We start from the raw sequence: 20194 nt of genomic DNA on the forward strand, positions 1-20194 counted from the left end.
AAATGCCCAAGGGATAATAATAAGTCACAGCACCAGTCACTCCAGAAAAAGCCCAAAGTTAGATGACAAACCTGAGTAGAGTCCAACCCAGAGAATATATGATCCACGACATAGAAACACGGTACTTAAAAAATTTTCATCCATTTTCATGGTTTAAGATTTTTTCACGAAGGAGTGAGCCTTTGTAAAAATTTGCTGTAGCTTAATAATGCCAGAAAGACTTGCATCGAATGGCAAGGTATTGCACAAAGGCAATACCTTGCCAATATGTGAAAGTTGTTTGGAATTACACCTGTAAACACTCAAGGTCAGTGTCAGACGGACCAACAAACTTCAGACGCACTTCCACTGCCCGAAACAAATAGGATTAAGAAGTGTAGAAGAAGATCAAAGAAAGGGTCAGTGTCAAGGAAAGAACAAGGGATCACTCTGAAATATTCGGGGTCCCATGTCTTCGTGCAGGGATCTGAAAGTGAATAAAAGGTGTTGGCTGGAGGATCAAGTATCAGTTATCCAGAAGTTGTCATAGTAGGATAGATAGTAGACCACAACTGCAGATATTAATTAATCAGGGATAATTTGAATATAATGGGAAAACTACTGGACACACTTACGACTTCTTATTACTAGAAAATGGACATCAGTGGCGCAACTTATCAAATAAATTTTCTGGAGTTCGAGGAATAAGAAGGCAAGTGCAGAAGGCAGTATAGCTTAAATAGATATTAAAGAGATAAATGGAGACGTAAGGAAAATAATAAGGTATATACAAGGAGATATTCCCCCCCCCCATTTACAAATCTTTACCTTTAATTAGTTGTGGCTTGATCACATAAATTTCTATTTTAAACAGGTTTGAAATTTTTAGGATAGCGCATTGACAGAATCAATCCAATGTTTTTCGCAAACAATTTAAATCAAAAAGGAATATTTACAGTATGATTCACATTAACATATATATACAATTTCATTACAATTCTTTTGCTATTCTCAATTCTTCCTAATTCAAACTTAGTTCCAATTTCCTTCCTTTAAAGCTAATTCACAATCTATAATATCCTACCATCATATATATACATTAACTGACAATAAGGCATACCTTGGGTAACCTTAATTCAATAACAATTTCCATTATCTCATTTTACCTATATAAACAGACACTTGATGTACACTCTTGTTTAGAATTATCACATATATAACTACTTACAATTTGCGTTCAGCACTGCCTAACCTGTGCATAACATGGATAAGAATCTGTCAATAGGGATAGATGGAATATCAGAGGTTTGCTAAAGAAATATTCAGCTGAATTGGCTAGATCTTTCACACGCATGTATAACTTGAGTATCAGCTAAGGTATGATAGTTCCACCGTACAAGGGCAGTGCAAAAACTGATGTATCTACGGACCTATCGGTATCTTTGGTGTGGTAGTGAAGATTAAGAGAAGTTGGTAAGAACTTGCATGAAGAAATGGGTTGACACACAAGCTATACTCTGCAAAAAGCATCATCAATCTATTACTTGTGAGCACTCCAATATTGTCATATCTAACATTTTTGTGCTCCTAAGACACTTTTGACCAAATCAATCCACCTGGACCTTGAACTTCCTTTGGGTCTCTTTTGTTAGATCCTAAATGAAGGAATCTTGGAAAAAAAATCATTCATTTGGAATCTAACATATAAAACTTGCTGACAAATAGAAATACCTACACATCAGCTGTAATTAAAAGTGAAACTTCTTCACTTTAAGTAAAATTTGTATTCTTTATTTCAAGTGCCTTATATTTAAGCTGATGTGATTATATTAAGATTTCATTTTTAAGTATGTCTGAAAAGAGAGATAATCTGATTTAAATTTAAGCCTTACTTAAGCTATGTAAAATTTACTGCGAGTCATTTAAAAAGTTGCTAAGTAATAATTCCTAGAAGGCATAAAGCTACATGTGTATAGCGTAATGCTAGCGGCTATAGCTTACTCGGAAAATTACGTTGCCATGTATTCCGTGAATCCAAGTATAACAGCGTTGTAAAAGCGAAGGATGAACCCAAAGGGGGTGAAAAGATAAGGGCCGTGTGCAAAAAAGGGGACTGAGAAAAGAGGGCACTCTATAGAAGAATATAAGGGAATTGAGCCCATATCAGGACTCTCTCTGGTCATAACGTTTTCCTGTTTTGGTGGTTCGAAGTTAGCGGACAGTTTCGCGTAAGGGGGAGGAGGGCGAAGTCTGTGATAAGATGTCAGACTGCGAGCATTCTTAAAATGAAGTAGGATTCTATGCAAAGCTGAAGGTAAAAATTGCAGTCCTAGCAGAATCAAGCCGTCGCTGAAAAGTCCCATCAAGTTGTTCCTGAAATGCAAAGATTTGAGTCCGTTTTCTGCAGAAGGAATGAAGATAGCGTAATCCCTACGTTGCCGTATGGACAGCCAATAGATGAGAAGTATCCAGACACACATGTGGTGCAGAACGACGTGGAAAAAGCTCGGTAAGGTGCAAGTACTCTAATTTTGTGTGAAAGTTCATTAGAAGAGAGAAGATTGTTTACGAATGTAAAATTAAGAAATGTATTCTAAAGAACTCTGTAGACAGTCTCTATTTAGAAAGTTAACCTCCTTTGAGAGTAAGAAGAATTGTTTGGAAGAGATCTTTTGTAATTTTGTATGTGATAGGATTAACTTAATGCAATAAGAATAGCAGACTTTAGTGTGTCGGTAACATTAGAATGTTTGTTAGTTTTCTCTTACAAGTGATACTACTGAAAGGAATTTAGCTTAACTTCATATCAACTGCTATCTATATCCCAATGTGCAGTTACTGCATTTAGCATGCCTTATAAGATTTAATTAGTTTAGAATGTGTTAGTCTCTTAGTTTCAGTTGTATTTAGTATTGAGCATAATTGAGTGTATGAATTTTGTATTGTGTTTTAGATATTCCAATAAACATGTCATATTTACCTGAACCTGAGTCATGCCTGATTACAATTCCAACTTACCACTTATAAAAATAGAACCTATTTTGGTGGGAAGGATTTAGAGAGTGAATATAAATATAAATTTAGGTCACGACTACAATAATCAATACGGCAGTTTAAATAAGATATTGTGTAAGAAAGCTAAGAATCTAGTATTGTCTCCCTGAGTAAGGATCTTTTCTACTATAGGATACTGGCTGGCACAGCAAAATATAAATTCGCCAGTATCAGAAGAGGAAACAATCCTAGATATAAGAATAAGATTAAAGTAAGAGAAGAAAGAATAAATAACGAAAGGTGAATATATAGCAATAGAGCAGCCGGTAGGATTTTGATTATATAAGGTTTTAGGTAAGAAAGGACAGATTTAAGTAAACAACTAATTGAGCATAAAACATCGAAAAGCATCCATAATGTTTGTATAGTCGTGTCTATAATTTACTTGTAAAAGCTGCTCAACCTTAACTCTTCTTAAAACTTTCTCACATACTATTCTTTTCGATGTGATATCCATTTTTATCCTGTTTAGTACTAAGTAAAGGTCACTTCCAATTTCATATCTTCTGCACACTCGTATATCCTGAACGAGCATGAAGATATCACAATCAACAATAACATAGTCAAAGAGGTTTTTATTTCTTGTGTCTTTTCTCCATGTGAACTTGTGCAAAAAAGCAGCATGGGTCTACTAAAGGAAGGTCATGTTTTAGCAACTTGCTCATACTTTAAAACAATGTTATGACTGAGTTGGATAAAGGGAATGGGTACACTATGATAATATTGAATTTTACTAAGACATTTGATAGGATACCATATAAAATACTGTTGAGAAAACTAGAGAATATGGGATTGGAATATAAACTCTTAACTTGGATCAGTGGGTGGCAGACAGACAGATATCAGAAAGATATATAAGATGGGCATGAATCTTCAAGATTTAATGTGACCAGTGGTGTAAATCAGGGGTTAATTCCTTGAGCCATCATTGTTCAAATCCACATATTAATGACATTAGGAAGGATCTAACAGGAGATGTGCAATTGCTTGCTGATGACATAAAGATAAACAGGACAATCAGGGATGCTACTGATATTCAGCAGTTTTAAAATGAGTTGAATAGGATGGAAATTTGGGCAAAAAAAATGGATATTAGTTTAATGTGAATAAGTTTAAAGTTATGCACTTTGGCATGATTAGGTTTCCAGCAGCATATTATATAAGTGAGGTTATGCTACAAGAAAATGAGACGGGGGTTCTTAATGTAAAGGTGGATGTTTGAAGTTTAAAGGTCACATTATAAAAGTTGGGGTGCTTAAGGGTCAAAGCTACATAACTGAGAGGAGACCTCCACCTTTAAAGGAATGCAGAGAACCAACCAGGGCTTCTGACCTAATGTCCAATACTCACCTTCTTGTGGTGCCCCCTGTTAGGTATCTACCTGTATACTGAACGAACGAGGATGGTATGGCAATTTGGGATTCAGCCAACCAAATTGTATTCTTAATGGCTTAAACCAAAATATCAAATGATGGTACAACATGACAAAATTTCATGTCGGCTGGGGCATCACTTGGTTAAACAAGGCCCCCATTGTTTTCGTCAAGATTGGTACTATCAACATAAGAAGCCTGAATGGCAAAGAAATGGAGCTAGCTGAGGAATTGGAAAAGTACCAGATTGACAAAATAGGGGTGACTGAAACAAAGAAAGAAAAAAAATTGATGAGATCTTTCTGAGCAATAAATATAAAATGTTATATTCAGGCAATGACAATCAAGAAAAACAAGGGGGTAGTCATAGTATTCAACACTAAATACGAGGCTAATCGTCTTGAATAGCAGGCAATTTCAAGTATAGTGATGTGAGCAAATATCAGAATGGGGATGGACAATGAGACTTATTTGTGCCTATGGTCCCACAGAAGGTTCTTCTACTAAGTACCTTCAGAGATTGTCAGACATACAAAAATATTTTGGGAAAATTTGGTGAAAAGAGCAAACTAATAATAATAATGGCAAATACCTGTTGAATTTCTTCTCAGGACATGGTTATAACTAACACAATGTTCCAACATAAAAACGTGCACAACTTCATGGTTGGAGAAGAGACAGGGAATAAGAAAAGTCTCGTTGACTATGTTATTGTTGATAGATGTTTTCTTCCTCGTGCAGGACACTACAGTGTACAGAGGATTTGAAATTGGAAGTGATCATCATTTGGTCTTGAGCAGGATAAAATTGAATTTTATATTGAAAAGAACATGTAAGAAAGTTTTAAAACGAATAAAAGTTGAGCAACTCTCAGATGTGAACTGTAGACTAAAATACATAAACATTATTCAAGAAAAAATGAAAGAGTTTGAAAATAGAAAACAAACCTTAGAGATTAATTAACAAGCCATGAAGAAAACATTGATTGATTTAGCCAGAGAGGAATAAGGTGGTGATAAAAAAAATCAGAACTCCATGGTGGTCACAGGAAGTTAAAGAGGTAGTTAAGGAAAAGAAGAAAACATATCAGAAGTTCCTGGCAAATAAGTCAGTTTGTGCTCTTAGAGAATATAGAGACAAATGTAAGAAAGCTAAACACTCTGTAAAACTAGCTAAACAAAAGTCATGGGAAGACTGATAAGAACATAGAAAATAAATGTCAAGAAGTTGGCAAGATATTCTGGAGGTTATTGAAGAAGCTCAGAAATGGAGGAAAGAGTGCTATAAAAGGAATTAGAGATGATAAGGGTGACATGAAAACAGGAGAAAACGATATTCCTTGAAGTATGGAGTAATCACTTTGAAAAACTGCTAAATGAAACAAGCAGTGATGACAGCACAGTGGTAAAAAACATTGACCAAGCATGCAGTCAGGAATACATATCCATACTTGAAGTAGAAAAAGCCATCAAAAGCCTTAAATGTGGGAAGGCAGCAGGAGTAGATGATATTCGACCAGAAATGCACACGTATGGAGGTATAAATGTCTTACAGTGGCTGCACTGCATAGTTCAGAAGGCCTGGACAGAAGGATGAATTCCAGATGACTGGAGTAGAGCTCTCATAGTATCCATATATAAAAAAGGGAAATAAAACCGAATGTGAGAATTACAGAGGTATTTCATTACTGAGTGTTCCTGGTAAGATATATGCATATACTTGAGAAACGGCAGAGAAGGATTGTGGAAGAGAAGCTTGGTGAAGAACAAGCTGGATTCAGGTCAAATAGAGGCTGCTAGGATCAGATTTTCAGTTTATGAGAGATAGTTGAGAAACCATGGGAATATAACAAAGATCTGTATTTGAGTTTTTTAGATCTGGAAAAGGCATATGACAAGGTGCCAAGAGAGAAGCTATTCAAAACGCTATAATTATATGGCACAATGGAGCATTATACAGCAATATCAGTCTTTATTTGAGTTGTAAGTCAGCAGTTAGAATTGACGGAAGTACAGGAAGGTGGTTTAATTTTAAATCTGGTGTCAGACAAGGATGTACATTATCTCCTCTGTTATTCATTATCTATATGGATCATATTATGGAGGAAAGTGGTATTAAACCTCACACTAAATTAGCTGTATACAAGACAGTGTTCAAACCAATTTTAACTAATGAATCTGAGAGTTGGGCCAGTAGCAAAACACTTGACCAGACTAGAGACCACAGATATGAGAGTTCTGAGAAAGATTAATGGCATGAACAGATGACATCAATTCAATGGCAATATCATATTAAAAACAAGGATATTAGGAAAGAACTTGACATTCTCAGCATCCAGGAATGCATTAGCAGAGCTAATCTCAGATTAGCTCTGCTAATGCATGAGATTAGCAGAGCTAATGGGAGAGGAAAGATTATCAAAACAAGTGTTCTCTGCCAGGCTGGTGGGAAAAAGATCCAGAGGAAGACCAAGATATAGGTGGATTGATACACTGATGTGCCTTAGACGACAGAAATATAAGATCTGATAATATTAGAGTCTTGACAGGTAACAGACTGATTTGGAGGAAAATTTTAGATAGGAAGTTAGTAATGATGTAAATTTTTCATGTAGTACTATCATATCCTGTACACTGCTTGAGGGTATATATCAGGAATTTGATGTTGATGATAGCAAAAGTTATAACTAAAACTCAGAGAATAGTTGCGATATTGAAAGGAATTCTAGACATGTAAGCATAAAGATGTCGTTTTGCTTCTTTATAAGGTCTTGATAAGATCTCATCAGGATTACTGTGCATAGATTTGGTCTCCTGAGATCCAAGGGGATAAAGAAGCTGTGGAAAGTATGCAAAGAAGAGTTAAAGATTATATCTGGATTATTGGATTGAGATTACGAGGACAGACTATGAGTATGTGGATTGCAGATTCTGGTTAACAGGAGAAATGAGAGATAAGATATGAGAGACAGAGGTCTATAAACTTCTAAATGGGTGTTATAGGACATTGTCTGATGAAAATTTTTCATTATATAGAAGGTGGGGAGAGAACACGGAATCATCCATGGAATTAAGTTTGTTCGCAGTGAAGAAAGGGGTATTATACAAATTTTTTTCTCTCACAGAGCAGTGAGTGATTCGAATATTTTCCTTCAGGGATAGTGCATAGTGTGAATGAATTTAACAGCTGGTTTGGACGATTTATAGCCTCCCTCAATGAGTCCTTGACTCCCAGCAGGTTTCAGATAATAATCATAATAAATTAATCTATTCGAGCTACCTTTCCACATTTCAGGTTTCTAATGGCTTTTCCTACTTCAAATATACATATTCCTGTTTGCTTTCCTCTTGAATATTTTCTACTACTTCTGTCACTGCTTTTTTTTTTTTCATTTAACAGTGTTTCAAAGTAATTATTCCATAACTCTAGAATAATCTTCAGTTTTTCATGTCACCTTTATCATCTTGGATTTCTTTTACAATAATCTTTCTTCAATTTTTTGATACCTTCCAAAACATCTGCCACCTTCCTGATATTTATCTTCTATATTCTTGCTGAAGACTTCTCACAAGTTTATTATTATTAGACCGCGAGTGAGTCAAGGACTCATTAAGGGATGCCATACATCACCCACACCAGCTGTAATATCTTCTCTTACACCGAGTATATGCACTCTACTTGAAGCAAGCTGTTTTACTCGTTCACAGCTCTTTGAGAGAAAAAAAACTCCTCTTACCCCTTTCTTAACTGCACACAAACCTAACTTACCAGATATCTCCTTATCCTATCTCAATTTTCCATATGATGAAAAATTTTATCAACCAATATCCAATAACGTCCTCTCAGAAGTTTATAGATCTCTCTATATATAGTCCTTTTTTTTCTGTCTGCCAGTATCTGCAAACCACATACTCTCAATCTATCCTTGTAATTCACATTCCATAATTTCAATATCAGCTCTGCTACTTTCTTTGCAGCCTTTACACAGTTTGTTTATCCCTTTGGAACCCAGGAGACAAGTCTGTACACAGTAGTCCAGGTGCAGTCATATCAAGGACTTGTAAAGAGGCAAAAAACACATCCATATCCTTACATGTCAATGTTCATTTTAACATCACAATTATCCTCTTTTTTTTTTATGTTGGAGCCATTGGCTGGTCAACCTATAGTACGTCAGTACTGTATATGGGTAGTGTGTTGGGAAATGAAAAACTTGTTTACATTTGATTTAAAAGCCTGTATGTTGTATTCCTTGGGAAATACGTCAGGGGAAAGACTGTTCCATAGTACAGCAGTAGCAGTATTGAAGGAGGAGGAAAAGAAACTTTCTGTTGGTTTCAAGGTTGTGAAAAGATGTTGGGCAGCAGCTGTATGTGTTCCGATGGGCTTAGTATGGAATGGGAGAATTATTGATGCTGTTTCAGATGAACAATTCCCATGGAAATATAGAATATACAAATTGCAGAGACCAAACGTCTATGTGAGAGCGAGTTGATAAGAGATGGGTCATTTATCAGTCTAATTGCTCTCTCTGTATTGAGTCAAGCATTTTTTAAAATTTCAATCTTTTTAAAAATTCTTATATATCGTTTCTTTTCAATGTGATATTTATTTTTATCTTACTTAAAACTAAATGATAATTACTTCAAATTTTGAACCCTCTGTACTCTAGTATCCTGAACCTGAATGATGATATTGCTATCACCAATAACATAGTCAATGACATTTTCCTGATTTCCTGTGTTTTGTCTCCATTTGAATATACTATTATTATTATTATGTGACACCTCCAGGGAGTCCTAAGACTCATCGAGGGAAAGTGTCCCAACAGCATCGAACAATTGAACCCCGTTCAACTACTAACCGTGCTCAAACTTGCTTAAGCTATTAGTAACAGAGGTTCTACCAATCGACCAACCTTATACATCTTTATGATGGAAGATGGTATCAAGGATCAAAGCCAGTTAACTGAGAGAGACCTTCGCACAGCTTTTAAGGAATGTGGAGAACAGTTTAAGGCTTCTAACCTGTACACAATCCTCACCTTCACATGGTGCTCCCATTAATACTGTTCAATTAATGAGTGCCTATTTTGCTGAAAGCTATCAACTCTGTGTATGCAACACTGAGCTCAATGCTACACTGGAGGAAGAATTCAGCTCTGTGTTGCACAAGTTAGGTGCTAGGAATGTTGTATAAACTGAATATGCATTCGATAATAGAGACTAATGAGATATCACCACAGATGCTAAGTGTGTTGAGTTGAACCTACTATCCCCTTCAACTTTCTGTATAATTTAAGTCTCAGCACAGGGAAGATTCCACAAGAGTGGAAAGAATATATGATAATCCCATCACACAAGTGTGGTGCAAAGTTGTCTGTACTGAAAGTGTCTACTAATAGGCATCTATACTAACCTAACTTATCAGTACCTCTAGGATGGTGGTGGTGGTGGTGGTGGTGGTGAAGACGTTTGGAAAAGTTGATAACATCTCACATACAGAAATAAACTGACACAATCTATATTTTGCAATAAACACATAAGTTTGCTAAGGGAAGGTCATGTCTGAGTAATTGTTCATATTTTATAATGTGATGAGTGAATTACACAAGAGAAATGGATACCCCATGATATTTTAGGACTTTTCCAAAGCTTTTGACAGGATTCAGCATAGAAGGCTGCATAAGGTTAGAAAATGTGAGAGTGCATTATAAATTACTAGTTTTGATATAGAGAATGGATGAGTGACACTAAAAAGTGGTATATGAAGGAATGCGAGTCTTAATCACTCTGGGAAGGATTTGAAGGTGACATACAGTTATTTCTTGATGATGATGCAAGGATTGACAGGGTAATCAGGAATATGACTGACATGCAGTGCCTGCTGAATGATTCGAAGAAGCTGGAATTGTGGGCATGTGCAAATGACTGTTGATTCAGCATCAATAACTGTGAAGTTATGCACTTTGGCATGAGATATTGACTAATTATATTGGAAGGATTATGCTACAAGATACTGTCACTAGGGATCATGGAGGTGCAATCAGTTATTCCTCCATTTTGCCAACTTTATCTAAAACAATTTGAGACAAGCTAAACTGAAATTCAGTGGTTAGTAAAAATTGCAAACACGATTCAGATGATAATTGCAATGCTGAAACAAACTCTGAGAAAAACATAAGAATAAGGAAGTTATTTTGCCTCTTTACAAAGTTATGGCATTTACAAGGCAAAATCCTTTACAAAGATTTTGGATGTAGCTATTTTTTCAACAGTGGCTTATGGATGTGAGACTTGGAACCTAAAGAAGTTAGATAGGAAAAGGATATCTGGTTTTGAGATGTGTTACAGAAAGTCATCATCATCAAATTCCTGCTATGTACCCTCAAGGGGGTGTACAGTATATGATAGTACTACATGAAAAAAATTAGATCATTACTAACTTCCTATCTACAATTTTCCTCCAAATTAGTCTGTTACTTGTCAAGACTCCAACATTATCAGATCTTATATTTCTATCATCTAAGGCACTTTGTACCGTATCAATCCACCTATATATTGGTCTTCCACTGGGTCATTTTCCTGCCAACCATGCAGAGATTACTTGTTTTGCTAATCTTTCCTTGCCCATTCTGTTTAAGTGACCATACCACCTGAGATTAGCTCTGCTAACACATTCCTGGATGCTGACAATGTCAAGTTCTTTCCTAATATCGTCATTTTTAATATGATATTGCCATTGATGCCATCTGTTCACGCCTCTAATCTTTCTCAGGACTCTCATATCTGCGGTCTCTAGTCTGTGGTCAAGTGTTTTACTTCCTGACCCAGCTCTCAGATCAATAAGTTAAAACTGGTTTGAACACTGTCTTGTATATAGCTAATTTAGTGTTTCCGGCTAATTTCTCTCTTATTCCATATGAATTTATTCAATTGACTTCCTACCATACCAGCTTTGCTGATTCTGTTGTCTATTTCTATATTTAATTTACCATCATCAGTAAAAATTGTGTCTAAGTAGCTGAAATGTTCCACAGGATCTCCATTCACAACACAGTTGACATTTTCAATGATTCTGCCTATTTTCATTGTCTTTGTCTTTTTATTGCTGACCTTCATACCATATCTATTACAACAGCTATTCAATTTAGTCAGAGAATCTTGCAGAGTTGTAGTGGATTTATTTAGAAGTATAACATTATCCGCATAAAGCAAAGAGCCGACATTAACATCTCCAATTTTGATATGTTTAATACCACTTTCCTTCATAATGTGATCCATATAGATAATGAATAACAGAGTGGATAATGTACATCCTTGTCTCACACCAGATTTAACATTAAACCATCTTCCTGTACTTCCTTCAATTCTAACTGCTGACTTACAACTCAAATAAAGACCAAGTATTGCTTGATATAATGCCCCATTGACACCATATAACTGTAGCATACTGAATAGCTTCTCTCTTGGCACCTTGTCATATACCTTTTCCAAATCGACAAAACTTAAATACAGATCTCTGTTATATTCCCATGCTTTCTTGACTATTTGTCATAAAGGGAAGATCTGATACTGACAGCTTCTATTTGGCCTGAATCCAGCTTGTTGTTCACCAAGCTTTTCTTCCACAATTCTTCTCAACCGTTTCTCAAGTATACTTGCATAGATCTTGCCAGGAACACTCAGTAGGGAAACACCTCTAATTCTCACATTCAGTTTTATTTCCCTTTTTATATATGGGTACTATGAGAGCTCTACTCCAATCATTGGGAATTCGGCCCTCTGTCCAGGCTTTCTGAACTATGCAGTGCAGCCACTGTAAGACTCTTATACCACCATACTTCAGCATTTCTGGTCGAATATCATCTACTCCTGCTGCCTTTCCACATTTCAAGCCTTTGATGGCTTTTTCTACTTCAAGTATGGATATGTATTCCTGACTGCATGCCTGGTCAGTGTTTTTTTACCACTATGCTGTCATCACTGCTTGTTTCATTTAGCAGTTTTTCAAAGTAATTACTCCATACTTCAAGGATATCCATTTCTCCCATTTTCATGTCACCTTTATCATCTCTAACTCCTTTTACAGCACTCTTTCCTCCATTCCTAAGCTTCTTCAACAACCTCCAGAATATTTTGTCACCTTCTTGATATTTATTTTCTATATTCTTGCCAAAGTCCTCCCATGACTTCTGTTTAGCTAGTTTTACACAGTATTTAGCATTCTTGCATTTGTCTCTATATTCTCTAAGAGCACAAGCTGACTTATTTGACAGGAACTTTTGATATGCTTTCTTCTTTTCCTTCACTGCCTCTTTAACTTCCTGTGTCCACCAGGGAGTTCTGATTTTTTTTATCCTTGCAGACAACCTCACCACATGCCTCTCTGGCTGAATCAATCAATGTTTTCTTTAGAGTTTGCCACTGAATCTCCAAGGTTTGATTCCTGTTCTCAAACGCTTTCATTTTTTCTTCAATAATCTTTGTGTATTTTAGTCTACAGTTCACATCTGAGAGCTGCTCAACTTTTATTCGCTTTAAAACTTTCTTACCTGTTATTCTTTTCAATATGAAATTCAATTTTATCCTGCTCAAGACTAAATAGCGATCGCTTCCAATTTCAAATCCTCTGTACACTCTGGTGTCCTGCACCAAAGTCCTACAATAACATAGTCAATGAGACTTTTCTTATTCCTTGCCTCTTCTCTCCATGTGAATTTGTGCACATTTTTATGTTGAAACATGGTGTTAGTAATAACCAGTCCATGTCCTGAGCAGAAATCCAACAGATATTTGCCATTATTATTAGCTTTGCTCTTTTCTCCAAATTTTTCCAAAATATTTTTGTATGTCTGACAATTATTTCCTACTTTGCTATTTAGATCCCCAACAAGGACCAACTTTTCCTTTTTCATTGTGTCAGTTGCTTTTTCTAAAGCCTCAAAAAATTCCTCCACTTCTACCTTAGAACCTTCTGTGGGACCATAGGCACAAATAAGTCTCATTGTCCAGTTCCCTATTCTCATATTTGCTCACTTTACTCTACTTGAGAGTGACTGCCATTCAAGAAGATTAGCCTCGTATTTTGTGTTGAATACTATGGATACTCCTTTTCCTTGATTGTGATTGCCTGAATATAACATTTTGTATTTATTGCTCAAAAAGCTCTCACCAGTTTTTGTCTTTTTTGTTTCAGTCACCCCTATTATGTCGATCTGGTACTTATCTAATTCCTCAGCTAGCTCCATTTCTTTGCCATTCAGGCTTCTTATGTTGATAGTACCGATCTTTAACTCTGGTGATGTTGAGTTGGGGTTTGTTTTCAGATTTGTTCCCGTAGCTGACTTTTCGCTGTTCGCCCTGGTTCCCTGGCGAAAACAACGGGGGCGTTGTTTAACCAGGCAACGCCCCAGCCGGCATGAAATTTTATCATGCCGTACCATCATTTTTTATTTTGGTTTAACCAATAAGAATACAATTTGGTTGGCTAAATCCCAAATTGCCAGCCCATCCTCGTTCGTTCAGTATCCAAGTAGATACCCAACAGGGTGCACCACGAGAAGGCGAGGATTGGACATTAGGTCAGAAGCCCTGGTCAGTTCTCCACATTCCTTTAAAGGCTATGTGGAGGTCTCCTCTCAGTTATACAGCTTTGACCCTTAAGCATCCCCTTACAGAAAGTATGTTGTAGATATCATATATGAAAGGCAGACAACTGGATGGGTGCTAAAAATAAGGCTCTTTAAGGATATTGACAGAAGAAAGTTGAAATACTTTGGACATGATGCAAGAATGGATGGATGGAGAAATTCTCAAAACAGTAATAGAAGGTAAAATTTCTGGAAAAAAGTGGAAGGGATAGACTGTCAATGAGATGGATGGATGGTGTGTGGAGTGACTGATCTTCAGAAAGTTGAAGCCTCCATAAAAGCATACAACAGGACCACATGGAGAGAAGTGGTGTAGCATATCTCCAAGCATATGAGTGACCATATGGCATCTATTGATGTCCAAAGATGGATGGATGGATGGACTACTGTGTGCAGATATAGTCTGGTTTCCAAAATGATAGATATAGTGGAGAGGGAGTAAAGGAGTGTTAAAGATGATATCAGGAGTGTTGGATGTAAATTATGAGGCGAGATTAAAAATTTATGGACTGCAGATATTAGCACTCAGAGAAAGCGAAATGACATGATAAACCTACACCCTTCTGGATGGGTCAGACACGGTACTGGTAAACACAATTTTTCATTTTAAGAAGGGTGGGAAAAAAATGAGAGCTAGAATTTTCTCTCAAGAGTGGTGTATGACAAAAATGACTAGCCTTTAGGGGTTGTGTACAGATAGCATGAATGAATTCAAGAAGGTATGACATGGTATGAGTGATATATGGCCTTCCTCAATGAATTCTTGACTCCTGGAGGTCTTTTGTATTAATAAAAGAGGAAATTTCAAGGAATCTTCCTCCTTAGATAACACACCTCTAACAGATAACCTTGTCCAACAATTATTTAATAAAATCTGGATGCATCACCCAACCAGCTGCAACCAGTTATTCCTCTGTTTTACCAACTTCACCTTCAAAAAAAAAAAAAAAAAAAAAACTCATAAGAGCCAAGAACTGCTTTCCCAGTGCTTGGCTTATGGCAGCTATTCAGAAACAGCTCATTGGCAAACATTATTAACTCTTGTGTTTTAAACTGAGTATTGGTTATTTTTAACTTGAGTTTTAACTCTGGTATGGTCCCCAGGGAGTGGAAGGAAGGCAAAATAGTTCCGTTGCATAAAGGAGGCTCCAAGACTGCGGTTGTAAATTACAGACCAATTACCTTCTCAGGAGTGGTGGTAAAAGTGCTGGAAAAGTTGGTTAAGGTCAGAATTCAGGATTGGATAGATCAGAATATGATACTCTATAAGGGCCAACTTGGTTTTGTTAAAGGTCTGTCCTGCCTTAGCAATTTATTAACTTTTTATAATAGAGTGACATCTGAGTTGGACAAGGGGAATAGCTACACAGTGATACTTCTGGATTTTGCAAAGGATTTCGACAGGATATCCCATCAAATACTGTTGTGCAAATTAGAACAAATGGGGATGGATACTAAACTGGTGTTATGGATAAGAGAATGGCTTATGGAGCGATACCAGAAAATAGTGAATGGAGGAGCAGAGTCCAGGATGAAGCAGGTGACCAGTGGTGTGCCTCAGGGCTCTGTGCTTGGGCCGTTGTTTAATTTGTACATAAATGATATAGGAAATGATTTGAAGGTTTGAAGGGAGATGTTCAGATATTTGCTGACGATGCAATGTTGGGAAGCGCAATAAGAAATCAAGCCGATGTCGAGAGTTTGCAGGATGATTTCAATAAGCTGGTAAAATGGGCAAAGGGTAATGGGTGTCAGTTCAATCTGGAAAAGTGTAAAGTTATGCATTTTGGGATTAAAAGATTACCAGCTGTGCACTACATTGATGGAACAGTACTCCAAGAGATTGATGAGGCTAGGGACTTAGGGGGTGTTGTTGGTGGATAGGGAGATGAAGTTCAGGGGACACATTGCTAAGGTGTCCAAGATAGCACATAGGATTACTTGGTTATTGAAGAACACACTAACATCCAGAGATAAAGAGCTTATTCTTCCTCTTTATAAGGCATAGATACTTCCACATTTGGATTACTGTACACAAGTCTGGTCACCTGGATTCCTTGGAGATGAGGAGGTTGTGGAGAGGGTTCAGAGGAGAGTGACTAAGTTGGTGAGTGATGTAAAAAATGCTCCCTACATCAATAGACTGAGAGCTTGTGGATTACAGAGGTTGGTTGATAGGCAGAGAAGAGGAGATATGACAGAAACATTTAAATTACTTAAAGGTTTTTATAAAATTAATGCAAGGGAAATATTTCAGCTGTGTGATAGTGATGGAAGAACAAGAGGTCATCCCTGGAAATTAAGGAAAAGTGTGGTTAACAAGGGTGTGGGAATTAGATTTTTTGCTTGGAGAGTGGTGAATGAATGGAATGTGTTGCATGACTCAGTTGTGAGTGCTTCATCTGTAAATGAGTTCAAGAAGAGGTATGATAGATATTGTTTTGATAGTTTGGATCTCCAGCGATGAGTCTTCTGACTATATGGAGATACCCATATAATAATAATAAATTTCCCTGATGAAAGCACTCAAAAGAACAGCAGCAACAAGACCACTAACTATAGAAAAATAAAAGCAGCCATTTCTATTTGCAAATCTCCTGTCTCCTCAATACTCACACACACACACACAGCAGATATACATATATATAATTTCATATTAGATACCTAAAAATTGACAGCCAATTAAATTAACATTATTATATGTTTAATGAATACACATACCTATCAATCAAAGATATAATGATGTTCTTCACATTCACATTTTGATGAAGTTCGGCACAAGCTTTAAGAAAGTTATGTAGTGTCTGAAGATGGAATTCATCAGGAAATACTTGGATAATGCATTCCATCAAATATTCTTGTGCAATGGGATCACGACAGCTCACTACTTGTTCCAATATGCCAGGCAAAACCACCTTAAAATAATAAACCACAACACTGTATTTAGACCATTCTCTAATTAGTACTTTTCATTTTCTAAAAAGAATAAAAATGTTATTAACTGCAAAAGCAGAAAAAAATTAAGACAAAAAAAATGAATTTAATTTTTGCTAACCACACAGTTCTATATAAATTATATGAGACAAGAAATTATATACTTGTTTTAATCCTTTACCCAAGCATAAACAAGTTTGCAGGTGAAGTGTCCTCATGGCTAAGCTATTTGTGAGATGACATATCAAATTTTCTATTATCCCATAATGTACACTTCTTTACAGATGAGCATATTGTTATGCATTACAAACATCTGAAAGGAAATGCATTATGGAATACTAAGAAATCTAATGAGAAATCACTTTTCTCCAATATAGCACTCCAATGTAATATGAAGATACTTTATGTACAAACTTTTGTTTGTGTATCTTGATTTACACAGTAGATTGGTACGACCAAAGTACTGTGCAAATGAAAATCATGTAAATTAAGGCTAACACTTGTGTAAGAAACAAGGGGATGGGTTCTGTAATACTTAATTAAATATGTGACTATTAAATTATTTAAGGAATTTACAACGCATACTGGAAATACTGGAAATTAATTAAAAGAAACTTTAATCAATACCTCCTATATTTAGGCAACGTCACATTGCCATTTTCATAGGAACATACAACAATGACACATGCACGCAGGCACTATAAAGAGCAAATGAAGCAGAAGAGAGAAAACTACTGTTGTTCATAGAGTTCTAAAGGTGCCCCCTAGCAGGCTATATTGGGTTGTCTTGGCTGTTGGGCTGAAGTTCTCAAGATGCAAGCTTCCCAAATTTGGGGCAGTCTCATGCACCCAAATTTGGGAATTTGGGTGCATAAGATTCCACGAACAATCGCTCCTATTTAAATTTGCTGTGGTGTATTAACGTTGCTTTCTTCCAATGTATTCTGTGGTGGGTATCCAGAGCATGGCCTGCAAGCCCAGAGTGGCTGTACTGGTGAAACCGGATGTAGTCTTTGTCCAAAAACTCGCATCTTGAGAACTTCAGTCCAACAGCCAAGACAACCCAATATAGCCTGCTGGGGTTCACCTTTAGGACTCTAGGAACAACAGTAGTTTTCTCTCTTCTGCTTCATTTGCTTTTTATAGTGCCTGCGTGCATGTGTCATTGTTGTATGTCCCTATGAAAATGGCAATGTGACGTTGCCGAAATATAGGAGGTATTGATTAAAGTTTCTTTTAATTAATATTCCAGTATACGTTGTAAATTCCTTAAATAATTTAATAGTCATGTGTTACCAACATATAAGCCTATCTACAAGAATTAATTAAATATGTATTGTTTTAAAATAAATTTAATAAATAAATGTATAGATACAAAACAAAAACTTAAGAGGATAATGAATGAGGCACAATAAAAGAAAAAAAAAAAAGGATGAAGGTCCAAAACCTTCAAAACAGAGACAAAACAAGAAATTCGTCCAAGAATGTGCTCAGCACATGACAAGCCAGTTGCATGCCCATACTGCCAAAACTTGCTTTAGGCATTTTGTAAGGCACTGTATGTCATATAACACTGTACTTACAAGGTAAATTTCATTACGGTATTATTAACCAGAAGTGGTAGGAACAAAATGCACTATAAAATAAAAATTTTTATTTAAATAATTTATAATTAAACAAATGTTTAAACAGTTTAAATTAATAAATAATACAGTAGAACTACCAATGAAAACAAAACTCATAATAAGTATAGGACACCTGCATACCACTTTATTATCACACACACTTTTTTTTGTTCTTAAACCTAATTAGACCAAAATTGTACCATGTAAAATAAAAATTTGAAGCATTTTTTAATGTAACTATAAAAATGAAGGGAAAACATGTTAAAACTTATTTAGAATTTTTGCACAAGTGTCATCTATAGGCATATTCATTTATTATGCCAACTCATGATATTCCAATATTGAAGCAAGTAGCACTTTTTCAACTGTGCAAAACCAAAATTGTTTAATTTAAGTAAATAGAGGGTTAGGTGTATACTTTATTAAGTATAATTTACTTTGTAAATAGCAAATCTTTTTCAACAATTAAAAGTTCTAGTTATGTACTGTAACTATATAATCAACAAAAATGATGTTATCAGACCATTAAATGGAATTTAAAGAATCATCATGAAGATCCTGCTGCCATATTGCACTTTCAATGTATTTCAATCACCCACAATTGGCCAGCCTGTTGGCCAAGTTGTTAGCATATCTGCTCTCAAGCTAAAAGGCTGCTGGTTCAAATCCAGCCATGGGCATGGATGTTTATGATTGTCTGTGAAAATACTAGTAGTAGGCAGTAGATAGTGTTGGTGTAGATAATGATGGTAGTTGCAGTTCATTGTAATTGGTGGATTGAGGAATGGTGGAGAGAGCTGTGAAATAGGTGTCCTCCCTCGATGAGTAATCAGACCCTTTGGAGCGTCACGTAATAATAATTCTCCATGCAAAATCCTACTCCTTATTTCCCCTCAGGGATGGCCTCTTATCCTACCTATTCTATGAACAATCTCACCCAAACTGATCTGGTAATACTTCTTACCAGCTTATGTGCCTCAAATGTATCCTACCCTCCTCACATTCTCCTTATACAGCTTCCAGGAATGTCCCATTAACACCATATAACTATAGTGTATTGAATAGCTTCTCTCTTTTCATCTTATCATATGCCTTTTCCAGATCTACAAAAACTTAAATACAGATCTTTGTTATATTCCCATGATTTCTCAACTATCTGTCATAAACTGAAAATCTGATCCTGACAGCCTCGATTTGGCCTGAATCCAGCTTGTTCTTCAAGCTGCTCTTCCACAATCCTTCTCAATCATTTCTCAAGTATACTTGCATAAATCTTACCAGGAACACTCGGTAGAGAAATACCTCTGTAATTCTCACATTCGGTTTTATTTCCCTTTTTATATATGGGTACTATGAGAGCTCTACTCCAATCATCTGGAATTTTTTCCTCTGTCCAGGCTTTCTGAACTATGCAGTGTAGCTACTGTAAGACTTTTATACCTCCATACTTGAGCATTTCTGGTCAAATATCATCTAATCCTGCTGCTTTTCCACATTTCAGGCTTTTTCTACTTCAAGTATGGATATGCATTCCTGACTGCATGCCTGGTTAGTGTTTTTTTTTTTACCACTGTGCT

The 20194-nt window shown here is 36.1% G+C and overlaps 1 protein-coding gene across 1 annotated transcript in view; it reads right to left on the reverse strand.

The window, feature by feature from the left end:
- Nucleotides 1-20194, reverse strand: part of Vps35 (Vacuolar protein sorting 35) — a 377835-nt gene that overhangs the window by 210845 nt on the left and 146796 nt on the right. Inside the window, exon 6 of the mRNA XM_090412498.1 lies at nt 16780-16973. Within this exon, the coding sequence (XP_090268624.1) occupies nt 16780-16973 (194 nt within the window). The remainder of the gene's footprint in view (nt 1-16779; nt 16974-20194) is intronic.

Source organism: Typopeltis vanoorti, chromosome 1 (genome assembly GCF_054136105.1).
Source record: "Typopeltis vanoorti isolate ZY-2024b chromosome 1, IOZ_Tvanoo_1.0, whole genome shotgun sequence".
Taxonomy (NCBI): domain Eukaryota; kingdom Metazoa; phylum Arthropoda; class Arachnida; order Uropygi; family Thelyphonidae; genus Typopeltis; species Typopeltis vanoorti.